General features: G+C 37.8%; 1 protein-coding gene across 2 annotated transcripts; it reads right to left on the bottom strand.

Moving 5' to 3' along the window:
• Positions 1 to 6,353: 6,353 nt before the first annotated feature.
• LOC101680474 (MANSC domain-containing protein 4) lies at positions 6,354 to 17,738 on the bottom strand. 2 transcript variants are annotated; one of them, XM_045073480.1, is made up of 4 exons: positions 16,443 to 17,738; positions 14,212 to 14,747; positions 11,133 to 11,267; positions 6,354 to 8,625 (listed from the first exon to the last, which is right to left on the bottom strand). In XM_045073480.1, the coding sequence occupies exons 2-4, from the start codon at positions 14,438 to 14,440 to the stop codon at positions 7,967 to 7,969; spliced, it is 1,023 nt and encodes a 340-aa protein (XP_044929415.1). In that variant the 5' UTR covers positions 14,441 to 14,747; positions 16,443 to 17,738; the 3' UTR covers positions 6,354 to 7,966. The 2 variants fall into 2 exon arrangements, with proteins under 2 accessions (XP_044929415.1, XP_044929416.1); XM_045073481.1 differs by lacking the exon at positions 16,443 to 17,738 and having other exon boundaries at positions 14,212 to 14,972.
• Positions 17,739 to 19,150: the final 1,412 nt, after the last annotated feature.

Genomic DNA, 19,150 nt, shown 5'->3' on the forward strand with positions numbered 1-19,150 from the left:
TATTTTCTTCTAGGATTTTGACAGATTCCTATCTCACGTTTAGGTCTTTCATCCATTTTGAGTCTGTTTTTGTGATGGTGTAAGGAAATGGTCCGGTTTCATTCTTCTGCATGTGGCTGTCTAATTTTTTCAGCACCATTTGTTGAAGACACTGTCTTCTTTCCATTGGACATTCTTTCCTGCTTTGTTGAAGATTAGTTGACCATAGAGTTGAGGGTCCATATCTGCTCTCTGTTCTGTTCCATTGATCTATGTGTCTGTTTTTGTGACAGTACCATGCTGTGTTGCTGATTACAGCTTTGTAGTAGATTTTGGCTTTATTTGCTGCTCTTTTCCCAGCTCCTTTAGGTCTAAGGTTAGGTTGTGTATTTGGGACTTCTCTTGTTTCTTTCTTTCTTTTTTTCTTTCTTTCTTTCTTTCTTTTTTTTTAAAGATTTTATTTATTTATTTGACAGAGAGAGAGAGAGAGATCACAAGAAGGTAGAGAGGCAGGCAGAGAGAGGGGGAAGCGGACTCCCCACTGAGCAGAGAACCTGATGTGGGGCTCGATCCCAGGACCCTGTGATCATGACCCAAGCCGAAGGCAGAGGGTTTAACCCACTGAGCCACCCAGGTACCCTACTTCTCTTATTTCTTGAGAAAGGCTTATGTTACTATATACTTCCCTCTTAGGACCACCTTTGCTGTATCCCAAAGGTTCAGAACTATCCTGTTTTCACATTTGTTTCCGTGTATATTTTGAGTTCTTCTCTAATTTCCTGATTGATTCTTTAATAAGGTGCTCTTTAACCAACATGTATTTGTGTTCCTTCCAATTTTTCTCTTGTGATTGAGTTCAGGTTTTAAAGCATGGTGGTCTAAAAATTTGCATGGTATGATCTCAGTCTTTCTGTACCAGTTGAGGCCTGATTTTTGATGCAGTATGTGATCTGTTCAGGGGAATGTTCCATGTACACTCAAGAAGAATGTGTATTCTGTTGCTTTAAGATGAAGTGCTCTAAATATATCTCTTAAGTCCATCTGGTCTGGTGTGTCATTCAAAGCCCTTGTTTCCTTTTTCATCTGCTTAGATGATCTGTCCATTGCAGTGAGTGGGGTGTTGAAGTCTCCAACTATGATTGTATTATTATCAGTGTGTTTCTTTAATTTTATTAATTGGTTTGTATAATTGGCTGCTCCCAAGTTAGGGGCATAAATATTTACAGTTGTTAGATCTTCTTGTTGGGTAGACCCTTTTATTATGATACTGTGTCCTTTTTCATCTCCTATTATAGTCTTTGGTTTAAAAAGTCTAGTTTGATGTAAGGATGGCTACTCCAGCTTTCTTTTGATATTCATTAACATGATAAATGGTTCTCCACTCCCTCATGCTGAATTTGGAGGTATCTTTGGGTCTAAAATGAGTCTCTTATAGACAGCATATCAATGGGTCTTGTTTTTTATCCACTCTGATATCATGTGTCTTTTGATTGGAACATTTAGTCCATTTACATTCAAAGTAATTACGTACGAAGTTATACCGTTGTATTTTCAGTAAAGTCACTGTTTCTGTAGATTGTCACTGTTCCTTTCTGCTGTTTGTTACTTTTGGATTCTCTTCCCTCAAAGGATCCCCTTTAATATTTCTTACAGGGCTAGTGTAGTGGTCAAAAATTCCTTTAGTTTTTGTCTAACCTGGAAACTCTTTATCTCTCCTTCTATTCTGAATGACAACCTTGCTGGATAAAAGTATTCTTGGTTGCATATTTTTCTCATTTGGTACCCTGAATATATCATGCCAGTCCTTACTGGCCTTCCAGGTCTCTGGGCAAGTCCGCTGTCAGCTTTATGTTTCTACCATTGTAGGTTATGGACCTCTTGTCCTAAGCTGCTTTCAGGTTTTTCTCTTTATCTGAAATTTGCAAGCTTCTTTATTGTATGTCCAAACACAACTCCAAACTGAGAGTAAGGGGTTAGAGAACCATTTATCATTACCTCAATCTTTTTATTGATTTTGGGGGGATGTCTCTGTCCCTCCTGGATTGAATACCTATTTCCTTCCCTAGATTAGGGAAGTTCCCAGCTGTAATTTGTTCAAATAAACATTCTGCCCTCCCTCCTTCCCCTTCATCTTCTGGGACCCCTGTTATCTGGATATTATTTTGCTTTATGGAATCACTGATTTCTGGAAGCTTTCCTTCGTGATTAAGTAGTTGTCTCTCTTCGGCTTACTTATTTTCCATTATTTTGTCTTCTATATTACTGACTCTCCTGTGCCTTATTTATTGTCACTTTCAGAGCCTCCATTTTTTACCGCATCTCAGTAATAGCATTTTTAATTTTGGCATGACTGTATTTTAGTTCTTTTATTTCTACAGTAAGGGATTCTTTAGTATCTTGAATGCTTTTTTCAAGCCCAACTTGTATCTTTATAATCATTGTTTTAAGTTCTAGTTCAGACATCTTACTTATATCCATATTAACTCCTGTTCTTCTTTCTTTTGTTATTAAGTTTCTCCATCTTGTTATTATGTCCAGAAAAGAAAAGAAGAAAGAGAGAGTAAAGACGACAATATTTCTAAGAAGTGGCCACTTTTCTCTTTGTAGCATTGCAGCATTTCTTTTATCAGATCTCTGGTTGAAAATGCAAGTGTTCAGAATGATTTGATAACTATCTAGCTGAATTCCAGGGATAAGACTAACATAGGGTCCTTACTACTCCACCATGTTAACTCTAGAAGCCACATCACATTTAAAATATTTTCTCATACTAATGCATCATGGCAATGATTATTCAGCAGTTTTCTTATTTGTATGGCGTGGCAGTAGAACTGATTAGACGACCTGTGTGATTCCTTCTGGTTTGAAAGTATTTTAATTTTATTTCTGCCATCACTTTAATATTCATGTATATACATATGTTGTTATTTTATCTCCTATTTCTTTTTATACACATTAGCACCTATTGGTTGCTTTTAAATCCAGATCTTCCTCAACTTAGGATGGGGTTATGTCCCAGTAAATCCATCTTAAGATGAAAATATATTTAATACACCTAACCTACCAAGCATCATAGCTTAGTTCAACCTACCTTAAACGTGCTCAGAACACTTAACATTAGCTTACAGTTGGCCAGAATCATCTATCACAGAGCCTATTTTATAATTAAGTGTTAAATATCTCATGAAGTTTATTGAATACTGTACTGAAAGTTAAAGAATGGTTTTATGGGTACAAAGTGGTTGTCATTATACAGGTTGTTTACCCTTAGGATCACATGACTGGATAGGAGCTTTGGCTGCTGCTGCCCAGTATCATGAAAATGTATCATCATATATCACTAGTCTGGGAAAAGATCAAAATCCAAAATCTGAAGTATGGTTTCCTCAGTATGTTACTGCTTTCACACCATTATAAATTCAAAAAATCGTGAGTCAAAATAAGTCAGGACCAGCTGTAATGACTTTGGTTATTTAGGAGGCTAAGTCCAGAATCTACTTCCCTGTATATAGTTCAGTGCTTTTTTTTTTACATAACTACTGTCCACCCAATGCCTTTTCTACAGATGCCAATTCTGATTAGAAACAGGTTCTTGGAAGTATTTTTCTAATCTGAAAAGTTGCTCCATTCCTCTCTTTTGGGCTCACTTTATGTTAATTCAACTCTGCTTAGCATCCTTCTTTCTGTTTTCTGGGGCTCACTTCTCCAAGCCAATGCTTGCAGAAAAGTGGAAATGGAGGTTAACTGGTATTCATCTCTTTAGATTCCCCAGTTAGAGTTTCTGCAGCTCAGAAAAGAGATGAGGTGTAAGACCTTGAAATTAATTGGAGTAAATGACAAAGTAAGACTTGTCCTATGAAACATTCCATTCAATTTAACTGTCAATTCAGTATTTTTATCTATTATGTCTACCACTTCCAAAGTTGTAAGTGGTTAAGTTAATTAAAATAGAATTTTATTTTCTATTGAGTTTAATTACTTGGAATTAATGAGTTTGTTACTTGTCCAAAACTTACTTTGCCTAACAGAATTAGAGAACATAAATGAAAGCCAAAAAAGAATTTGAAAACAGTTACCCAAAGGATTTATATGAAATGAAGGTATGATTTAGTATTAGCAAGTTCAAGAATCTGTATGTTATTAAGTATGATAAGATGACCTTGACTGCAAAAAGAGAGATACATTGTAACCCACTGCGTAGAAATAGTAAATTAGGGTGCTTGGGTGGCTCAGTGGGTTAAGCCGCTGCCTTTGGCTCAGGTCATGATCTCAGGGTCCTGGGATTGAGTCCTGAATTGGGCTCTCCGCTTGGCAGGGAGCCTGCTCCCCCAACCCCCGACCCCCCCGCCTGTATCTCTGCCTGCCTGTGATCTCTCTCTGTCAAATAAATAAATAAAACCTTTTTTTTTAAAATAAAAATAAATAAATAATAAAAATAAAAAATTTTTTATTAAAAAATAAAAATTAAAAAATAAATTAAAATTAAAATTAAAAATTAAAAGCATACTTTAAGTGTATTGAAATGTTATATTTCTTAGAGATTCATGGAGTTTAAGGAATTTCAGATGCAGAAACAGTATTGAAGAAGGGAACGTTTTGAAAATAGAGGTTGAGGAGAAATCCTTTGGGAACATGTAAAGAGATGGTAGGTTAGGGTCATCCATCTTTTGAAATAATACTATAATAATCGATAAAACAGAGGAGGTAATGCTGTGTAATAAAAAATCTGACCTGGCCCAGAGAGAGGTCTGGCCTTTGCTTGCAGCTTCTAGGAGGTAATCTATGTATGTCATACCTCATAGGAATATCTTTGTTTAGGGTGAGAGCCAGTCACAATGGATTTTATTGTGGGGCTGGCCACACCTGACAGTCTTAGCCATGCCGGCAAAACCACATGATTTAGAGGAAGGGGCATTAAGTCACCTGGGATCAGTCCACTTGGCAGCTGAGATCAACCACCCAGGTCATCACTAGGTCATACCCATGCAATAGAGCCTCTATAAAATCTTTGAACTGCTAAAGTTTGGGCAGGTTTCCCTGGCTGGCAGTACTCTGGGCATATTACCATACACTGGTGCAGGAAAAGTAACATATCTTGCCTCTAGGGGCAGACACCAGAAACTATAACTTTGGAACCCTCTGTGACTTCATTCTATGTGCTTCTTTCCTTGGCTGACTTTAATCCATATCCTTTCTCTGTGATAAACCATAACCATGAGTATAACAGCTTTCCTTGAGTTCTGTGCATTATTCTAGTGAATTACCAAACCTGAGGGTGGTTTTTCAGACAGACCTCCCCGCTCCAAATTTATACTTGGTGTCTCACAGAGCACTGTACCCTCTAGCCTTTGCAGTTTGGGTATCTCCAGGCAACTGATCTGAAGATAGGCTGTAGCACTGACACCTAATGGCAAAATCTTAGAGCTGTGAGATTAATACAGAACTGCCTCAGATAGAAAGCAGTTACGATCATTATAATTTTAGCAATAATTAAACTACTGTTCTTCATTAATCGGATCTTTACCCATCCTTTAAGATATTAATTGAGCCAATATATACAAGGAACATCATATTTATCCTTTAACCAAGTCTAAGGGATATTTGCTACATTGATAACACATTGACTGCTGACATCAAACTTAAAATTATATAACTCAGAAGTTGCTTAAACACATAGGCAACTAAGAAGTAGGATAAATCTGTTCCCTTAATTGTGACATGCTTTAGTTCTTTCTTTGCATATGTCTTCCCCAACAGTGGTAAGTATTTCATAATACTGGACAGTTACAGACTTTTTAAAAGAGGTCTGGCTAGTTACAATGTTGGGAGGATTTCAGTATTACCATTACTTTGCAATTGAGTTTAACAATCTTGGCCTTGGTTGTTGACTGGTTGTTGGCCTTGAGAATCTTTTATTGTTTCTTAAGAAAGTTTTAAATTCTATTCAGAAGTTCTCTTTTGGTCCTTGTGGCTTCCAGGAAGGACATGGTTTCTAGGCTCGGCGATTTTTGCTTCCTGGCTGACACTGGCCTGGTTGCATCTGCAGTCTAATAAATGTCTTCAGTTTATCTGATGGTCACAGATAGTGGCTGAAGAAGAGGAGTATGAGTTTGGTTTCTTACAAATGTAAATATGTTTTCTCAAATTATGGTCATTTTTATAAAACTACCAATTTTAGGAAATGAGCAAATTCTAAGAAACCCCAAGGAAGAAAAATGTTTTTCTAGCACCCCTGGTTTTTTGGAAACCTTTAAAAGCTTGTATATAAAAAATAAAATAAGGTAAATTAAAAACTTGCATATATTTTAAAGAAAAATAATCTTTTAAAAGATTGTATAAATAATTTTTTAAAGACTGCTTCCTGAGTTATTTATTGAAATATAATTTTAGGGTAATTTAAGTCTTTATATCCTCCCTATGTAATATGAATAATTTTTTTCCTAATGAATTGGTAAAGAAATTGATAAAATTTAATATTTAATATCATGACTAGTAAATAAGGGTAAGTTGATGACATTTTTAAAATCAGATTTTTATTTGTAGCTAATATTCCACTGATAGAGATTTTTTATATTTCTTCCTTATATTAAAAAAAGAAACAGGCATTTTTCCCCCACATAGTATCAACACTAGGGAAAGAAACAGAAACACCTCTTAAGCCACTGGACAGTTTGTTTTAACATAAGAGAGAACAATACTTTTTATTAATCCTGTAATAGGGCTTTCTTTTATCTATTCTTGCTTATTGGCTGTCTTTTAGTATCTCTCCTCACATTTAAAAAGAGTTTCAAGGGTTAGATTAAGGGTCTAAAGCTTAAAATCATTGGAGACTTGATTGAAGTAGATACCCCAAATTTTGACTTTTCAATAAGATAAACATAAGTGGACGAGCTAATAATATAGAAACTAGATACTATAGTGTGTATGTTACAAAGTAGATACCCCAAATTTTGACTTTTCAATAAGATAAACATAAGTGGACGAGCTAATAATATAGAAACTAGATACTATAGTGTGTATGTTACAAAGTAGATACCCCAAATTTTGACTTTTCAATAAGATAAACATAAGTGGACGAGCTAATATGGAGACTTGATTGAATTAAAGTGTCTGCACTTCAGGGTGGGGGTGGGGGTAGATCTGGTGTAAGATTTGGACAGAGCTCAAATACCTACAGCTAATGTTTGCACCTGGGAAAACACTACATACATGTGAGGGCTGTAAACTAAAACTCCCAAACTTTATTCAACAGAGATCAACACAATTCCAGTACCAGAGTTAAAGGCATGTCAACTTTAAAAAATGAAGATGGTTTAGGATTAAGAAGAATTAATCAATCGAACATCAAAACTAAATTTTTTTAAAAGGCAGCATTTGCACATGTGTTAGTAACTGTAATAATAGCACTTTTCTATCCAATCCACTAAAAGATTTTATTAACATACATGACAATTATTTGACCTTGACAGGAAACATATGATATTATGGTGTTTTCCTCTCTGTATTTTTTTTTTCCATGTTTTTTGGAGGCTTTTAATCTAACAGTGATTTCCAGCATGAACTTTTGAACCAGATATCTATTAAATCCTGCCCTCCCTAATATTAAGCTATGTGACTTTAGGGAAGATAGCCTCTCTCTTCTCATTTTCCTCATCTGTAAAATGTGATAATAATACTATAGTCATTTTAAAAAGTATATCTAATTCATAAAATTATATCCATGGGGGAATACATGTATAGCACTTAGAAGCATATCTCTCACACTGTGCTAAACAAGTGCAGGGGTCAGAATTTTGGAACTTTGGCAAAGGGTAGACTATTCACAAAATAGAAATGATCAAAGCAGTTAAGTTTATGAAGATTATGGCCTTGCAATCCTGTGCAATATTTATTTTTTTTAAACAAACAGCCCTTGTCTTACAAAAAACTAAAAACGATACCCTTGAAAGCTTACAATCTTGTAACTTTTACTATTAAGAGTTCTTCTTTAGAGTGTTAACTTTTTGACATGCCTGGATCCTGCCTTTCTCTGCCCTGGCTTATACTGGCCCTGCTGCTTTCTCCAGCATCCAGATGCTAGGATGATCATACAACAGCAAAGAAAGATGACAGAGGTACAGAGGGCCACTGGAGCCAGCCACATCTTTGAAGTCACAGATGCCCCATCAGGTGTCATGTCTTCATTCTCAGCTGTGTGGTTTCTGCTGTTGGACCCCTTGGTTTTATTTAGTAATTGCTTGCTACTGTTGAGTCGGGATGGAATAGGCCTATGAAAAGCTTTTGTGTCTATGGGAACAAAGAAAGGAGAAATAGTCTTGTTATCTGGATTATTGATGAAATCAGTGCTGTGTGACACCATATTTACCTCTGTGGTAATGGAGTTATTCAGGGAAATGAGTTTTGCCCAAGAATCTGTGGTTAACTCCTTGGAATACCTAGTACTGTTTGTGTTGACAACCAAATCTTGATGTGTGGTTGATGACGGCATCTCTGTTGATGGTAGCATTTGGTTTATCACTGTGGTTTGTTGTTCATCTAAATGAGTAGCTTTTAAAATCCTTAGTCTGTCCCGTGTGTTAGATGAGGAACGAGTATTTAGATACGTGGGACGTGATTGTTCAAAAACCAGCAAATCTGCATCTATACCTGAAAGATAAATAAGGCATCATTCATTTTATTTTTTATTTCAAGGAGAGAATATCAAAGCACAGCTTGGAGAAGTCTTGGGTTTGCCACCAAGTTAGTGAACTGAGCTTCAGTTCAAGTTCTACTATTGCATATTTCTGGAAGGCTTAGAAACGTACTGGCCACATTTGAATTTATCTTAACTTTCAAGAACACTTTCTGTTACAAACAGCTGGCTCCATCATGGAGGATTCTTTGTGTCTGCCAGGGCTTCTGGGTAACAATAGCCAATGTTAGTGCAAGAATTGCAAAAAAAAAAAAAAACAGTAACCATTTGAGATATGTAGCATCTTAAAGTTTTAAAAAAATAAATAATACAGAAGTATAACTGTATTCAAAATCATGAGCAAAGCCCTCTGTCTCCTCCCTTCCCAGTTCCTGAAGGTAATGACTTTGTCTTCAGTATTTTCTCTCTTGTAAAGGAACTCCTTTCCCTCTGACTTCAGACACAAGCAAATATTGCTCTGTCTATAAAGGGGAGGGGAAAAAACTTCTCAACAGCTTTTCAGTTGTCTCTCCTATCAGTTTCTGTCTCTCTGCCTCTCTCCCTCTCAACATAACGATATCCATTTCCTTTCTTTGTTGTTTGCCTTCTGCCATCTTGTTCCATCCACACTATTCTGTCAGAATTATGCTTCTGAGATACTCAGTAGTTTCCATATTTCCTGGCCACCTCATTGTTCTGACTTCTCTTTTACCCTCAATCCTGCTGGCCATCCTTTCCCTAAAATTCTCCTCTTGTGACTCCCTGGAATGCAGACTCTCTTGACACTATCTCAGATTGCCTGTTTCTCATTTTTTCTTTCTTTAGCTGGTTCTCTCCTTGGTTCAAACTGGTTGTGTGCTTTCCACAATCTTTAGTCTGTTGTCTTCTGCTGAAGTTTCCCTTCATCTCACCCCTTCACCACACACACACACACACACACACACACACACGAGTATCCTCATCGGCTGTCACCATTATGTCAGTGGCACTGAAATCCGCATCACCTGTTATTTCCTCTTTCTCGGTCCCTGGTCTCATTGCTCCCGTGGTCTACTGAAGGTTCCCACCTAGACATCTCATGTCATCACTGAACAGTCCCAAAGCCAAAATCATTTTGTCTGGCTCTCTATCCCTTTTGGGGACCTCACCAATCTTCCATCACCCAAGCTGGAATCTATGTACTGCAGAGCAATCTTTGACTCCACTCTCTTCTTTTCCTTCATCCAAAAAGTGGTTCCTATCTGGTTCCCTCCCAATGTGCTGGTAATCATCCCTCCTCTTCATTGCAGGTACGGTCACCTTCTCCAGATCTAATGCTTCCCTGACTAGATATTCTAATTCGCATCCTGCATATTATTTTTCCAGACTAAAGACAATCACACTCATCACTTTAATGATGACGTTCTCTCACTAAATTCCTTTGCTGGTTCTCTGTTGCTGACAAAGTCAAGTCCAAACACTGCTTTGTCCAAAACAATTTTGTAACCTAGCCTACCCTATCCTTACCCAGATTTTCATTGCAACCCCGACAGTGCCCCTTTTGTAGCCAGATCTGTTTTCTACTCTCCCGTCGTGTGATACAGAACTCCTTGTCTTGCCTCTGCCTGGCCTCTTCCACGAAGCTGCCTCTCAACATAGGTTTCCTTAGTCTCCTCTTCTTTTGAGTGCTTGTACTTGAGGCAGTATCACACATTTTTGTATTTAATTAGGTTCTACACTAATTGTGAGCCTTGTCATATCAACTAGATTGTAAGAAACTCGAGGGCAGGCATACAGCTGCCATCTTCTGCAATGCTGCTCCTGGCCTGAATTAGGTGTTCAGTAAATAAAACCAATGACGAAATTTAGCGCCTTTGTATCCGGATGGCAAAAATCTATTCTTTCACATTTACCAATTTGTACCATGTGTTTGTATACATGGGCAAGGCACGCTTAAATGTGTATTTATCTAAAATAATGGTTATCTTGGGACCATTGGTAGGCTAATGTATGTTAGTAAGTGCATTTCCTTGTCCTTGACATCAATCTTTGTAGAAGCCTTGTATACAGTGTCTGTCCATAGACCTCAAAACTGCCACTAAGCATTTTCTTTGTTCCTAGTAGTACGCTTAGCCCCTCCAATAGGAATGCCTTCTTTTTTTTTTTTTTTTAATTTACTTATTTTTTTCAGCGTAACAGTATTCACTATTAGGAATGCCTTTTTGGGCTTTTGCTAGGGGCTCCTGGAATATAGGAAATGCTTAAGCTCTTCTTTGATCACATACAATTTGTTATCATCTGGAATGAATTCATCAGTGCTGAGCATGCCAAACTAGAGCAAATTTATTTGTAGTTTTCTGCCCTGGATGCCCAAAACTTTTCCAGATAGAGATCATGGGAAAATAGTGGTTCAGGTTGTTACCAGCCAGTTTCTAGGTTATACATCTCTACTAGAGCGTTACCAACATTCTTCAGCATAAACACAAAATGCACAAATCATTACCTTCTGTTACGTTGTATAAAATGGCACTGGTTCCAGGCTCTAATATACAGCTCTCCAGTGTGGGGCAGTGAACATGGAGGCAGTTGACATTGTCATGCATGGGATCATGGTAGAAGACAGCCACGTTACAGGAAACTGAAAGGAAAAGTGCATCTGCAGGTGGTTTTGGTTTCTCCCAGCTGGAAGAGCTCTGAGTAGCTTCTATTTCTTCCAAGAACATGGCATTCACGCCAGTATATTGCAGGGCTATGTTCAGACATCTCACAGAACATGGTGAACTACAGTAACTGTTTCTATGAATGTGGAAAATGCCCTTTTAAAAGAAACTGTCCATGGATTTTTCTCTAATCTTTCACACATTCCATTCCACACAGGATTACCTGGAATCATTTTCCAATCCCAGGATTTTATGTTCATGAAAAGTTCAGTTGGCTACAGAAGCCCCTGGGGCTTATCAGATTTCTAGTTGCAGTGCCCTCTCAGAATGCTAATGCACCGGAGTTCACCAGAGAAAGAAAAACAAAAATCAAGTGACAGATGTTGTAACAAAAGAGGGAGTCATGGGAAGGCAAACACTGCAATTACTGGGAGAGGCCCAGATGGTAGAAAGGCAGCAGGCCAGGTGAACGCTACCCTGACCCTGATTATAGGGGAGCACTAGCCCCATTTGCAAATCACACATCCAACGGAAAGCCCATTCAATGTCCTTTAAAGAGGAAGAGAGTCCACTGACAAGGATGTGAACATTTGGAATTCTAGTGGGTGTGGGGTACGTCACTGATGCTATCCCCCTTCTCCTAAATAACTTTGCTCCATAAAATGCATCATGTTATTTCTGGAAACCCTTAAGTCTGATTTGCTGAGTGCCAGAATCCAGTCTGTCCTCCCTAAAGTGCAAAACAGACTTTCCTCCTGCTGCAGTGTAGTAGGAACCATGCGCTGGGAAATATCCATTGACCAAAGGTATCAACTTCTTTAATAAAATAAGATTACAGAGGGATAGCATACAATTACCAGACCTCAGAGTATCCCTAAAGCTGTTGTGGAACTGTGGTTGGCCAAACCTTTGCTGCTTCTGTGTAAGGTTAACTGTGGGGAGCTCTATCCCACCCCTCCCCCGTTACCTCTGGACCAGCCAGGAGGATAAAGAAGAGGGCAGAATTCAATGAATAATACATTGCTAATACATTTTAGACTACAAATGCATTCCTTAAAGACTGGACTGTCAAGTTTAAGGGAAAGGATTAAAAAATATTCAAATTTAGACATTTAAATTTTTGATAAGAAAGTAGTTGATGCTGTAAAGAGAACAATTTTTTTTTTTAAAGATTTTATTTATTCATTTGACAGAGAGAGATCACAAGTAGGCAGAGAGGCAGGCAGAGAGAGGAGGAAGCAGGCTCCCTGCTGAGCAGAGAGCCCGATGCGGGTCTCGATCCCAGGACCCTGAGATCATGACCTGAGCCGAAGGCAGCGGCTTAACCCACTGAGCCACCCAGGCGCCCTGTAAAGAGAACAATTTTAAAAGAAGTTTTATATTCCTCTTCGTGTACATTTTAGAGTTCCAGCTCTGAACAGGTTAGTTATTGCAGGACTGTGGCTTTTTAAAGTTCTGGCTTCCAGCTAAAAACAGACGTGTGTTCGTGCCCTTTCTTCTGGAGGAAGAAAACCACAACTTGGAAGCTACAGAGGCTCTAAAATCATGGAATTCTACTGGATGCTTAAAGTATCCCTGGAAGTCCAGAGGACACAGTTTCCCTGCGATGGACAGTCAGGTAAATTGATACCATGGGAAAATGCTGAAAGGCACAACCCCCCCCCCCCCACACACACCTTCCCTTCAGGCTTATGGGAGTTAGAAGCATCTTTAAGGTGAGAATCTAGATTGGCAACCTTTTCAAAAAAATTTCCCTTTGGGGCACCTGGGTGCCTCAGTCAGTTAAGCGTCTGCCTTTGGCTCAGCTCATGATCCCGGGTCCTGGGATCAAGCCTTGCATTGGGCTCCCTGCTAAACGGGAAATCTGTTTCTCCTTTCCCTCTGCTGTTGCCTCTGCTTGTACTCTCTCACACACTCTCTCTCTCTCTCTCAAATAAATAAATTCTGTAAAAAAAAAAAAAAAAAAAATCCCTTTAAAAAATTAATTGCTCTCTTGTGTGCCTGATTAACTTTCTAGGGCTTAGCCCGGGACAGCTTCTCACACTGTGGTCAGTTTACACCCTTGGGTAGCCTCAGTACACATCCCAGAAATCTGCCATGTGTACTTGGATAGGAGGCACTGGCAATTAATAAGTCAGTATCAAACCATGGAAAGAAAGTGTAGAAGAACCAAGAGAATTATTTTAACGTATTGTGTTGCTTTTGCTATTTCTTTCCAAGTAGCTTTAAAATCTTGGAAAAATGAAAAACAAATGAAAGTAGTCTTTAGACAATTATAACTGGAAATTCTGCAATAATGAAATGTTTTCCTTATTATAAACCTTGATCATATTACATGGGTGATGCTTAACTCTGATTCTGGATTTCAGACAAAAAAATCAGAATATTTAAAATATATATTTATTTTCTTTCTTTTTGCTAGTTGACATATATCTACCTATGTCCTTCAAAACATCTAAACAATCTAAATTCTTGCTCAATGCAACCCACATTTGCTCAACACAAACAAGCACATTTCAAAAATTTGAAATATTGAGATCACCAAAAGAAGTTTGAAAAAGAAATTATTGTATTATTTTTTGAAGCCAAATATGCCATTTTGGGGGGATGTGGAAATATTGTTAGTTAACCCTCGAGGAAATAGTTTCATTTAGCACTTTAGTGAAGAAAAGAAGATTCTGTGTTACCTGTGGGTTCCATGGCACTCTGGATCATCACCAGATTTGTAAACTGAGCCAGAACTGATCCAAATGGCAAAGTCAGTCTCAATCTCTCTCCTGCCTCCCCCATCCCCTTGTCTCTCCCTCATCTTCCCTAGTCCTGATCATCTGTTCCCTGGAACCTCTGCCTAGAGCTCCTTACTTAGGTCTTCATTTTCTAAGTTTCTCCTGATTTTTGCTCAGGCATATCATTGATACTTACCATCCTTCCTAAGGCAGCAGCTCCTGCTACATTTCTGGCCGGTACTTTCAGAATAATACTTCAGGAACTGAGCTCCCAGCTTCTGAGACTCCTCCAGGTCAATCAGAAGACCTGGAAAGCGACGGATCCAACAGTCTCTATAAAAAATGGTGGGTGAGCAGAGAGAGTCTGAGGTCCACCCCATGCTCAGCAGCAGCACCAAGGCTGTTTCCACCACTGCCACATGCATTTCCGTGGTAGGAAGATCGGGCAAGAAGTCTGAGATCCAGACAGACGCGGAAGTTGACCATCAGGGTTGAGGACAGGTTCTGGAATTTCAAAGCTGTTGCTAAGGGACTCTCCTAGAGAGTCACCTTCTAGAAAAGTGAAGCCATTCTTTGACTGCATATTGATTTTTCTTTTGTTTCTTCCCAGCTGAGCCCTAGGTGAACATTTGACTTTCTGATGTTAATTCTGAACATTTTCCAGGCCATTTTGATACTCTGTCCCTTACCCTCTTGAAGATGTGGATTCTCTCCTCTGCTTTTCTTCTTTCTCTGAAAGTGAATAGTCACAGACACCTCTTCCTAAGTAAATATAAAGACAAGTGGAAATCCTAGCCCAGAGTCTTTCTGAGGAAAACAATAATTTAGTCACTTGACGTCAGATAAAGGAAGGATCCATTACACCAGAAACAAGACATGGTTTGTAAGGGGACTGTTGTATGGTTTTAAAGAAACCTGTGACTGCAGACTTTTAATTTTTAAATTTTTATTATTTTTTTTAAAGATTTTATTTATTTATTTGGCAGAGAGAGAGAGAGAGAGATCACAAGTAGGCAGAGAGGCAGGCAGAGAGAGAGGAGGAAGCAGGCTCCCCACCAAGCAGAGAGTCTGAGGTGGGGCTCGATCCCAGGACTCTGGGATCATGACCCGAGCCAAAGGCAGAGGCTTAACCCACTGAGCCACCCAGGCGCCCCAACTGCAGACTTTAAAAAAAAAAATTTTCCCCCTATGATTTAAGTTCTGGTATTTACATTCACCAGAAAACCAGTTTGTGCCCTGGTTTAAATTTTTTGTTTTTATTAACAAAATAACAACAACAAAACCTTGAAAGTAAATGAAAACTGAAAATGAAAAAAAATTAATTTTGCAATGATTTTGAAAACATTGAATGTGGATATGTGGATCCTGGTCACTTCTTGGAGCTAGGCATTCCCCACCCCCTCAAAGGTCAACCACAGACTTTCTTTAAAAAGAGAAAATAAAACATAACAGTGAAAATTGTGAAGAAGTTCAAAAAGTGGAAGGGGGGGCACCTGGGCGGCTCAGTCATTAAGCATATGCCTTCCTCTTGGTTCCTGATCCCAGTGTCCTGGGATTGAGCCCCCATTGGGCTCCCTGCTCAAGTGGAAGCCTACTTCTCGCTTTCACACTCCCCCTGCTTGTGTTCCCTCCCTCGCTCGCTCTCTGTCAAATAAATAAATAAAATCTTTAAAAAAAAAAAAGTTCAAAATGGGGGCTTGTTTGCAAGTTATAAAAGATACTTCTTTGTGAAGCATATACAAAAATGCATAGTATCTCTGACTAAAGCAGGGACAGTTTCTAAGAAATGTGTATTAGGGAAATGAAATGGTTTTAAATTTCTAAGTTTTAATAAAAATCACTTCAATTGCAAGGCCAAAACATTCGAAAAGATACTAAAGGAGGCAAAAAATGGCCTCTCACTTTTGTGAAGGTTGTAGTTTCCATATCCCATGATGATGTCCACGTTGACAAAGTAGTTCAAAATATGAAACTGTTGGGTTTTTATCCTATTTTTATACCAAGCATAAGTGAAAATCAGCCTTTCGCATAAAGTACGGCTGAACTGCTCTTTTAAAAAAAAAAAAAAAGATAAAGCTTTTTCTATCCTGTGATCTCAGTTTCTTTCGTACCTTTTGCACAATGACTCATTCACTTACTTGGCACAAAAATGTTAACATTCTTTGAATTTTCATTTCTCTACTTGTTTTGTAATAATAGCCTATCACATATGCTTTAATTTTTAGAAATATATGATTTAATCATCAATAATAAGCAAATAATCAAAGGGCTGAATAACTTTAAAAACAAAACATTTTACTTTCTCCTAAGCAAAAATTATAACATGGATTAACTCCTAACCCTGCATAAGCCACCTAAAATATGCTAAAAATGATAAATGTGTTATTCTATTGAACTTCTCATAGAAAACAAGTTTCAGTTGCTTACCTGCAAATAATCCGACCATTCTGTCTGTTCCAAGGAGAAAGGGAAGAGAGGTTTCCTGATGGCAAAGTAAGCGACAGGCGAGGAACAAAAAGATTACTCCCTTTTTCTCCATGAGGTTCCATAGATACAGCAATTAGTTCATGCCCCGGGGACATAAACCAGAAAGTCAGCTTTCTAACCTTCTACCCTCAGTGTCTTTCAATCACATTAAATGCAGTTTCTTTTGTGTGATATAGAATTCCTTGAAGTTCTCATGTATCCTGCAGGGATAATGGAACAACCCATAATTGCTTAATCCTTTTGCTGTCAATTGGTGTTCAAGTAAAGATCAAAGTTGCATTTTTTAAAGAATCTCCAAATTCCAATGTTAAAGCATGCTTTAAAATTTTTTAAACTTTTTTTTTGGTGTGTGATTGCATAAACATTCAGTTGGGAAACCAGGAACTTCTTGGAGCCAAATATTTTGAAAAGGAGAGATAGAAACTGGACTGCAGGGGCAGAGGGAGGAATCCACAATGGGCTGAGATATGTGGCCCAGAAACATCTAGTCTCAAAATTGTCCATGTGAGATGAAATTACAGAAACCAGAAAGCAATTCCAACTCTGAATAAAAAATTGCTATATAGGCTTTTATAGATTTTATCAAATATTGAGAACTGTTACACTATTGCAATGCAGTGATATATTGTATTTATTTCCAACTGAGTGCTCTTAAGAAGGGTTCAAAGACTGTATTCTTACCTTAAAAACCACATTTTTCTTCCAAGAGCCTGATTCAGTTGTTCTAGTCTGGGAACCAGAATTCTTAAAAACGTCCCAGGTGATTTACTAAGATGTTTGTAAAACACTGACATAACACTGACTGCAAAAAAAATGGAAGTTTTACTTACATTAAGATGCTCAATCGGAATTAAATATGAACGATTTTTTTTTTAAATATTTATTTGAGAGAGAGAGAGTGCACACATGGGGGGGTCAAGGTGGGGGTAGAGAGTGAGGGGGAGGAAAAACAGACTCCCTGCTGAGCAGGGAGCCTGACCTGATGGGGGTGGTATAAAGATGAAAGGGGTTGGATCTCCTGTCCCTTCCCAGAGATCATGACCTGAGCTAAAGCCAAAAAAGTTGGATAGCCAACACACGGAGAATCACCCAAGAGACCCTGAACCATTTTTAAAGAACTGTACAACTTTAAAGTCATTTAAATTGTCCCACATGCTTGCATGAAAGGAAAATATTTCAGTTTTGCTTGTTAAAAAAGAAAAGGAAATAATCTTTATTAAAATGTTTTGCTTTTTATTAAATCGATATATTTTTCACTTTAAATACCCAAACTTTTGGGGCACCTGGGTGGCTCAGTTGTTAAACATCTACCTTTGGCTCAGGTTGTGATCCCAGGGTCCTGGGATTGAGCCCCACATCGGGCTCCCTGCTCCATGGGAAGCCTGCTTCTCCCTCTCCCACTCCCCCTGCTTGTGTTCCCTTTCGTGCTGTGTCTCTCTCTGTCAAATAAATAAATAAAAATCTCTAAAAAATTTTTAAAAATAAAAATAAAATAAAAACCCAAACTTACAGAAAAGCACAAAAAGGAATAAAAACTACAGTCCTATAGTCTTAACACTTTCATTAACATCCTTCTAGACATCTCTATAGAAAATAAATATATATATGCCATTGTACGTAAATGGATTCATGCTGTTCCAGAAACTGTTTTTTAAAGATTTATTTATTTATTTTAGAGACAGAGAACATGAGTGGGAAGGGCAGAGGGGAGGGAGAGAGAATCTTAAGCAGACTGCACACTGAGCATGGACCCCACTCAGGGCTCAATTCCACGACCCCGAGGTCACGACCTGACTTGAAACCAAGAACCTGATGCATAACTGACTCTGCCACCCATTTGTCCCTCCAGAAACTGTTTTCTAAATACCCAGGGTAAAATTATATTTTTCAGGGTTTCTAAAGAAGGATCTACATGTTTATCCTAAGTTGTAATGGCTCTCCAGTATTTCATTCTACGAATGTACCAAAATTTACTCTGTACTTCAGCTTCCTCAGCTATGAAGCAAAATAAAAAATTGTATTGTAATCTACAAAATCACTGACAATAGTGCTTGGCATATAATAAATACTCAATAAATGCTGGCTACTATTACTATTATACGTTATGTTTTCTAATTTTTTATTATTAAAAGCAACAATGTAATAAACATCTTGTACTTAAATATTTTTTTTCTTCTCAGTCATTAAGGTTGTATTTTCCAGAAATTCTTAAAGAAACAGCCTGTGTCTGACACTTACTGTAGTCTTTTGTAAAAAGATCATAAAATATAAAGTGTCTGAAGTGAGTCATAGTACCACAAAGGCCAGTCTTTATTATTCATTGTTCAGTCAATAACAGATCTATAAAATTATACCACCAACTATATATGAGCAATATTTTCATAAGGCTTAGAAATAATATTTTAGATCTTTTATAAATGAGTTTATATTGCTTTGACTTTGCATTTCTAGCTCAACAGAAAGCTTACTGTGTAAATTATAAAAATGATTTGATCTTTTAAAATACTTCAAATCCTAAGTGACATTATTATCATTATCAGGGTCAAAAAGCTTACAGGTTCAGTGCCTGGTATTGTCAGACTCACACCCCAGATTCCCTGCCCAAGCTAATCTTACTCTGATAATATTACTGTGCGTGAATTGCCTTT

Source organism: Mustela putorius, unplaced genomic scaffold (genome assembly GCF_011764305.1).
Source record: "Mustela putorius furo isolate JIRA1106 unplaced genomic scaffold, ASM1176430v1.1 tig00537227_pilon_pilon_pilon, whole genome shotgun sequence".
NCBI classification, from domain to species: Eukaryota; Metazoa; Chordata; class Mammalia; order Carnivora; family Mustelidae; genus Mustela; species Mustela putorius.